This window comes from Psittacula echo (genome assembly GCF_963264785.1).
Source record: "Psittacula echo genome assembly, chromosome: 22".
Classification (NCBI taxonomy): Eukaryota; Metazoa; Chordata; class Aves; order Psittaciformes; family Psittacidae; genus Psittacula; species Psittacula echo.
Genome location: NC_137758.1, coordinates 5,173,378 through 5,182,151, shown reverse-complemented (window position 1 = coordinate 5,182,151; position 8,774 = coordinate 5,173,378). Strand labels below are relative to the sequence as shown.

General features: G+C 43.5%; 1 protein-coding gene across 1 annotated transcript; it reads right to left on the bottom strand.

Moving 5' to 3' along the window:
• Positions 1-6,255: 6,255 nt before the first annotated feature.
• Positions 6,256-6,975, bottom strand: NGF (nerve growth factor; the record flags this gene model as incomplete). Its single annotated transcript, XM_080633116.1, has 1 exon — positions 6,256-6,975. The coding sequence occupies one exon, from the start codon at positions 6,973-6,975 to the stop codon at positions 6,256-6,258; it is 720 nt and encodes a 239-aa protein (XP_080489242.1).
• Positions 6,976-8,774: the final 1,799 nt, after the last annotated feature.

Below are 8,774 nucleotides of genomic sequence, written 5' to 3'. Positions count from 1 at the left end.
TACTTCTTTAAACCATTACGGAGTTGTTTTGCTCTTCAACACCAGCAAACCCAAAGGAACATTCATTTTTCTATCGAGATGTTGGTCCTGCCAATGAAACCCTTATGATGTCTAAAACCACTGGATACTGTCTCTCATCCAGATTGGAAGTTAGATAATTCTGTCTTGTATTTTCTTGGTTTCAGCCCCGTGCCCAGGTGTTCTGCTGGACTGTTTTCTTTAAATATTAAACTGCTGTAGAGTGGTTATGCCATATTTTGTTCCACGTCGGGCTGTGACATACAATGCTCCTTAGTCTTTTGCTAGTTTCTTTTCACTTCATAAAGCAGCTTGGTTGAAGGGTGCTACTGAAGTGTCAGTGTCCAGTCCTCATTGGTTATACAGACTAAAAGCTGGAATTGAAGATGGCGTATCAGGTCCAGTGGCTTTTTTGTAGGCAGACAGAACTGACTTTTCTAGAGCAAAGAATTCCTCTAGAACCCAGCCAGAGAAAAGTTAAAATGCAATACACAGTGACTCCAACTAAGTTCTCTGACAGAGGCTGTAATTGCTCTAATGAAAGATACTGCTTACAAAAGGAAAGCTGGAAAGGGTATGGCTTCTCCAGCATTTAATTGCATGTTTAAATAAGGGATTAGATAATGAAGCAGCAGTGTCATGTAGGGGATAAAAGGAGACACAAAGACAAAGCATCATTGCTATGGAACCTGGCTCTTTCCTTCTCAATGTCAAAATTTCCTGTGTTGCAGTTAAATTCAAAATAATCAAGGGAAGCCCCAATGGAGTGTAACCTGACTGCAGGTCTAGGCATCAGAGTGGCCTTCCTGGCATTCCAGGCTTTTGGCATCGACTCAGCAGTAGGAATGATTGAGTAATCAGTAGGATTTCAGACATGTGTCATCGTCTCCCCCCAACAAAAACCACCACCAAACCAAAACTGTAATAACAGCAGTGACGAGAGGATGAGTCCCATGTTAGGTGATGGAAACTGATTATGGTCCACACCTTCCTCATCTTTCTAGAGAAGGATCTGTTTTCCTGCAGGCAAAATTTATCCTGCACTCCTTAGTCAGACCAAATAAGCAGCAGTGAAATCGTTGGTGTTCTGCATGTGGTGTTTGATTAAAGGTGAAACCAAATCTGGTTTGATTTGCTTTTAAATATAAGGATCTTGGTTTTCCTTCCTCAGAATCTAAAAGGATAAATTTCAGATTCTTGTAGTACTGACTTTGCAGTTCTTCCAATAAATGTGTTTCACAGCAGTCCATTTAGTTAATCTTATTTACTATGAAGTAGCTTTCCTTAGCCATATTTGTTTTCAGTCCTCATGTTTACAGGTGAGGCTCTAAGAAGAAATAAAGGCTCTTAATTTCGAGAGAAGCAGTTTGTTTTCAAGCTCATATCAATATATAAACTTAGTAAACTTCTTGAACAGTCAGAAGAGAATCTAGCAAAGAGTGTGTAGCACTTCTTTTGAAAGAAGTCGACAACATATGTGTACTGCTCTCCATGCTGAACTGCGGTTTTGAATCAACATTTATGTTCAAACTACAGCTAGTACAAATGGAAGTAACTTATCCAAATATGGATGCTCTTGTCATTCATTGGATACAGTGGAATGAACAGCAAAGCAAGCTGGTTTTAGTGTATTTAACAGTATTTCAGCAGTGTAAGTTGTGCTATGACGTCCCCTGGGTCTTTAGCCCCTCATCCCTTCTCTTGCCATTGTGCTACGGGTTTGATCAAGGGAGATCTCATTCAGAATCCAGGAAGTTCCTGATGGGCAGTAATCTTGTAATTGTTTTCCTCTTACCTTAAAATCATGTAAGGAAACGGATTTCTACCTTTCCTCTATAACTTTCCCAGGGCAGTGGTGGAATCACCATCCCTGGAAGTGTTCACACACCATGTAGATGAGGCCCTCAGTGACACAGGTTAGTGGTGGCCTTGGCAGTGCTGGGGAATGGTTGGACTGGATTACCTTGAAGGTCTTTTCCAACCTGGTTGATTCCATCATTCTGTGACTTGCTGCAATTGCCATCAGTCTGCTTTCTCCAGCAGAGGAGCCTGTAACATGCTGCCCTCTCCTCAGTAACTGTAAGCCACTGAGAGAGGGCACTGTTGAAAGAGTTTCTCAATCAGTAACATCCCACTGACATGCCAGACATTACCCAGGAATGTGTAGCAAAAAAACTAAAAGAGGAAGGCATTTAAACACAACACTCAGGCCTCTTTGTACATGACTTTTGCAGCACTACAGGATTCTTTGCATCAATCACAATGTCAGTGGCAGACAGTAAAATGGTAGATTACCGCATCCTTGACTGGAGGGGAAAAAAAGAAAGAAATCAAAGAGAAAGGCTAACCGTAGTAAAGAACAGTTCCTGCAAATATTTACAAACTGCAGATTCAACACAACAGCTATGCTGACAGTTGCTAATGGCTGTCACAGCATCCCAACCACCACCACTGAATCAATTCAGAGTCAGTATTTGGAAAATTACTTACTTCAACACTGAAAATAGTTTTTGCAGCTTAGAATACATAAATTTGAATTGATTTGTATAATCTCTCTCTAAAAGTTCTGTCACTCTCATATTGGGCTGATAATTCCTCAGGGGTGTGCCTTCCAGAAGAGCAAACTGCAGACTGGTGGGTTTGTTCCCTTTTCTGTACTCTGGCAGGAATCCCAGACTGGTTTGTGTTGAAGGGACCTTAAAGCTCCTCCAGCTCCAACCCCTGCCACGGGCAGGGACCCCTTCCACTGGAGCAGCTTGCTCCAAGCCCCTGTGTCCAACCTGGCCTTGAACACTGCCAGGGATGGGGCAGCCACAGCTTCTCTGGGCACCCTGGGCCAGCGCCTCAGCACCCTCAAAGGGAAGAGCTTCTTCCTTAGATCCAACCTGAACTTCCCCTGTTTCAGTTTGAACCCATCACCCCCTGTCCTGTCACTGCAGTCCCTGATGAGTCCCTCTCCAGCATCCTTGTAGTCCCCTTCAGACACTGGAAGCTGCTCTGATATCCCCATGCAGCTTCTCTTCTCCAGGCTGAACAGCCACAATTTTCCCAGCCTGTTGTACATGGAGTCATTGTAAACAGCAATCTGCTGTAACCTAATGATGTAAAAGGTCAAATCACTGCAACTGAGATGGTATCTCAGGCATCTTTAGCTGGATTTTATCTCTAGGAAAAAAAAAATTGAACAAAGCTTGGCACTGAATTAGTTTTCTAATTAAATCTTGATGTCGTCCTTTGTTTTTAAGATATCAGTTGTTGCCCAAGGAAGCAGAGAGCAGTCAGGATAATCAGTCACAAATGCACACACTAATTCACCTCCTGGAGGCATTGCATTCTGAGGCCAAGTTGCTGGTATAATGTGGGAGGCACTGGTTCTCACTATGTTGTTTGTGTAGAAGAATTCTCCATGACAGTTCACCTGTCTCTGTAGAATGCTAAGAGATGCTTTTTATTGAGATAATCAGAAGGTCTTTATGAAAGGTGTCTTGTCAATGGCTTCATGGTGGTTTGGAAAGCTCCGGAGGATCAGCAGTTGCTTTTCCCAGGGTTTGTTCCGATTTGGTTAACCTAGCCTGTCGTGCTGTAGAGCAGCAGCATTTAAGAGATTCAGTCAGTCTTGTACTTCATTTCTGGCTGTTCAGGGTATCCTCATGGTATGATACTAACCTCCTTAGATTGCATGAAACTCTGTGCTTGGGCTTTATCAAGAGTATTTCTGTTGTTGGAGGTAGCAGGAAAATATGATGCCAGTTATTACAAGAATGGATTAGACTACTGTTGTTTTAAATCCAAGTCTTTAAACATGGTTGCAAACATCTGTAAGTGGAATAAAGTTTGACTGCTGCAGGGGGAGTCCCACAGGCTGGGTTTGTGCAGCTGTGGTCAGAGATGGAGCTTTATCTTGCCATCTAAACATGCAGTTAGTACAAAACTTTAAACATGGCAACAATTCTCTTTCTAAGAATGAGCTTTTCCAGGTTTTTCTTGCTCTCTAATCATAAACCCCCATATTATCATTAAATTATTTTCTTGAAATACTTCAGCACTTTTCAGCACATCATTGGTCACATCTACATGTCACGCCGGCATAATAACAGATGTGCAGGGAGAGAAATGATGTACACCTGTAAAATTGAAGTTCCCGCCTTGGATTTGTACCTCCAAGTCTAGAATTCCAGAATCTGCAGTTAATAGTGGGATCAAGGTCAAGGGTAAATGTCTTGAACTGTCCTTTTCACTAGATCAGTGTCACGAAGGATGAAGCAATAATGTTAGTCTCAATAAATCTGATAGTCCTGAATGAGCAGCAGCTTCATTTTCCCTAGTTGCATTGTGTCATGTATGGTAAAAGAGCACTTCTAACGCAGATTTGTTACTTCTGTCCATTGCTTTAAGGCCACCGTAGAGCACAGACAGGATTCTGCTCAAATCTGTTTTCCTTTGCTTTGGAATACTGTGTTCCACTGATCTCCCTCCATCTTTCCTGTGATGACTGGCAGGTGGATGCTGCTGCTGTTGTGTTTTGCTACTGTGTCAGAGCATCTGATGCCTACATGATTGCACTGTGAGTATTCCTTAGCCTCCATTGCCTCCCCCTACTCCAGAACAAGTTGGCATTATTTGGAGGACACAGAACAGTCAGGAGCCTGCTTTCTCCTTGATCTTTCAGATAGCGGACTGTTCGTGCAAGTATTGCAAATATGTTCTTCTGGAGAGAGCAAAGCATTCTTGCTGGAATATTGCTGCCCCACACAAGAACCACCTATTAGAGAGGGCAGCAAAGTGGCATGCTAGTGATTCTTGAGAATAGTCTCTGTCTTGGTGCCTTCCACTTCTCGCAGACTGGCACCGTCATACCAGAGATCAGATCTTGCCTAGGTTTGGTTATTTCCACCAACACTAAACACATTTTCTTTAGAGATTTTCTGCCTTTGCTGTTTACATGGAGGAAGCAAACGACAGCACTGCTTTTTTCATTAAAGAAAGAACTGCATAAGGGAAGGCAAGGGTGAAAGTGTGTCTTCTAGGACTTAGGAGAAACCAGGAAGAAAAACCTTCATGGTATTTGTTTTGAACCAGTTTCTGTAGTGGATAACAGCTGCTCTTCCAAAGGAAACATGGAGAGAAAGTGCAGCTTTTTCTCAGTACGCACTGACTGAAACACCCATCACAGGCTTCAGGCTTCACTGGGTCCTTCTAGAGCAATGTTCTCCAAAGCACAGAAATAATGAACACAGGGTTACTTGGGGCTCCTTCTAAAAAGTCATTTTTGGTGGCTTTTGTTTTATTTTTCTTCTATCATGCGTGAAAATATGTCAAGTCGCTGTTGCCAAAATACTAGCTGGAGAGAATTTAAAATGTTAATTATAAGCCACATGAACTATTTTTATACATTTATACTGACATTTACAACCCCATCACTCTTAACAGAGCTCAGAAGTAATAAGCTGTAACATAGCATTTAAATGCAAAACTACAAGCATCTAGTTCATAGAATCATAGAATGGTTTGGGTTGGAAAGGACCTTAAGATCATCCAGTTCCAACCCCTGCCACGGGCAGGGATGCCTCACACTAGACCGTGGTACTCTTGTGCAGACAAATATCCCCAAATCATTCAGACCTGATTATTTTTGCAGTGAAAATGATCTGGGAATATTAAAAAATGCACTACAGGTCTTACTTAGAAATCTGTCTTGCAACAGGAAGAACTCGTATTTCCAGCCGGAGTTCACTAAGGTGACTAATTATAGAAAATTAATATCTTAATGGATAATTAGTAAAACTGGAAGCAGGTTCAGAAGGGTCTTCTTCACGCTCTTGGTAGTTGGACAAAACTATTTCCATTTAAAATAAACCTACCAGATTTTCACAGTCAACTGTCAGGTTTTGTGAAGAAAAGTTCTTTTGTTGTGGAAGAGAGGAATGTGTGTGAAAACTGTGGAAAATGCTCTATTTTAGTAGGATGGCAAGCGAAGGTTGTTTAGTGGGAACAACCCCTGTGAACATTTCAGAATCATATGGCTGAACGAGACCAAAGTGACCATCTTTTTGAGGGCTTCTGCCACTAAATAAATAGCAAAACACAGAAAGTTTCCAAAAGAGTTTAATAAATAATGAGGTTCCTTTTTTGTACTGTATAAACTATAAATATACCATGCAGTCCTTTATAACTTAAAATAATTTACAGAGTGAGGTAGGGGGGTAGGAGGATGTTCTCAGGGGGTTTAGATGCACCTCAGGGTCTCCCTGACTTCCTGCTGAGCACACACACGCAGGCGGTGTCAATGCGGATGAACCTCCAGGCCGCCTGTTTGCCCTCCATGGTCAGCGCTTTGACAAAGGTGTGTGTGGTGGTGCAGTAAGAGTTCCAGTGCTTTGCATCGATCCCTCGGCACCCACTGGACACTGGCTTAGGGTCCCTGCACTTGGTCTCAAAAAAGTACTGCTTAAAAACGTTGTTGTTAATATTGACTTCTCCCAACACCGTCACCTCTTTGCCTTTAATGTCAGTGGCTGTGGTCTTGTCCCCAACCCACATGCTGACGCTGTCGCATACTGAGAACTCCCCCCGGTGTAACACGGGATGTGCAGTCCTCTTGGTCCTGGCAGTCCTGTTGAGAGCGCCTGCACTGCTGAGAAATCCCATGCTGTGTCCTTGCCCTGACACTGGGGGGGGCTGTGTGCTGAACAGCACCCGAGGGGACCGGAATCGCCTCTTCTTAAAAACCTTGGGGTCCATGGTGATATTTATAGCTTCTCTTCTACTTATCGTCCAAGTAGAGTGGCCCTGGGATGTCTGTGGAGCTGCCTTGGGAATGTGGTGTCTGTTACTCCGGTGGGTATTGAGCAGGGAGTGTTCTGCAGGATACTCCAGTGGAACATTGTCCTCTGACTTTGGAGCTGCCTGTGTGCTGATCAAAAAAGCTATGATCAGAGTGTAGTACAGCATGGACATTACGCTATGCACCTAGAACAAAAGAAAAATGTAATGTTACTGGAAGCCATGCTAACAATTTATAAGATACCCAGGATCTTACAAATTTCATCAGGTATTCATGTGGGTGCCAGATGTTATTTGTCCAGAAGAGCCCATTCAGACAGCATAAATGTTCTTAATAAAGCGAGAGCATTAGAAAATAAGAGCTAGATTATTATTAATTCCTCTGGTACTTGTTATTAGAACACCGTTTATGAAGCACTTGTTTGGTGTTATTAATGTGGAGACCATATGGCGACAGCATGTTCCCAAGAGTAAAATCTCCAGTGATTTTTGCAGCAACCTTCTTGGCCAGGGCTGGCCTCTTGGCTGTAAATACCCTGCAGAGCAGTGAGAGTGGGAGCAGTCCCTTGGCTAAAATAGTTGTCCATTCACTGCATTTGCCTGCAGAGGGGTCCTTGGGGCGAGGGTGGGGACCACCAAGCCAGTGCTTGTGAAAGGAGGGGGGAGCTCTGGTGAATCCTGCCCTTATCATGTGCTTATCTGCCCTCTGGACAGGCCCCAGCACTCTGGCAGGCTCAGCAGCTTCCAGCAGCCTCCATCTAGCCCATCTGCCCTTTTGGGACGCTGCACATCACCACATCATGATTTTTGATAGATAAGGCTTGGGCCCCTTCTCGGAAGAGCTCAAGCATCCCATGTCACATGGGCAGATGGAGTTTTTGCCATGTTCAAGCTGCCTACTAGGACAAATATGGGTATTACATAGGAGCACTGTTTGTGACAGGCTGCTTCTGGGTTGGAACAGTGTAGTTAAAACCATTGTGGCCATAGTACTGGGAATTACATATAGGGAAACACCTTCCTTTTGTCAGAGTGCCATGAGCAAGATGCTTCACAGTGTCACTGCATAGCAGATCCAGTGCTAGTCTTCCTTCAAGCTGGAGAATATGCACCTCTGTTGGGGTTGGAAAAGTGTAAGACAATGTCTAAAACATTACTGAGAACAATTTAATGCAGCAGTAATATCTTGTTAGGTAACTATCGTATTTTGCTTAATTCAGCCACTTGTTAACAAATCAGCAGCAGGCATCTTGGGAATAAAAGGCATTCGGAAAGGACCTGAAATTGCAGTTAAGGGCAGACATTGTATTTCCTCTGCGAAGACTTCATAAGCAGAGACAGGATAAACAGACAAAAACTCCCCAGAGAGGCTCCTCCCCTGTCTCTTTGCCTTGTTTTGCCTGACATGTCTCAGCTGGCCCCGAATTACACTGTGTCCGGCCAGGAGGCAGGCAGCTGTGCAGAGACTGGACAAACAGGGTTTTGTAAAGCAGGAATCAGGCTCTGCAGTTCCACTGTGATTTCCCAGCATGTCTTAATGTTTTTTCTGGGTGTGGGTCAATTACTTTTGAAGTTCCCCCTTTCTGTTCAGCTTTCTCAGCCTAGAATCCCAAGCAGCACTAAAGCGCTCATCCAGGGCTTTAGCTTTGCTAGAGCACGATCTAGGAAATTCAGAACCCCTCAGATGTCACATAGGATCTTGTGTGGATAGTCTTAGATGGGCTGGAATAAAACAAACAGCTGTGTTTGTGCAGGACCAGGCCAGCATTTAAGAAATCAGGAGACGCCAGTTGAAGGTAGTGACTGCAGAGGGTGAAGATGCTACAGCATCAACAGGAGAAGAGAAAGGCCAAAAGCAACATTAGCTGTTGTCTGTGCAACAGTTGGTGTGGAAGAACTGGGGGCAAAACGATGACAAGGAGAGTCAAATCTCTCCCAAAGAGAAAAGCTACTTTAATTTGCTTAAAACAAGG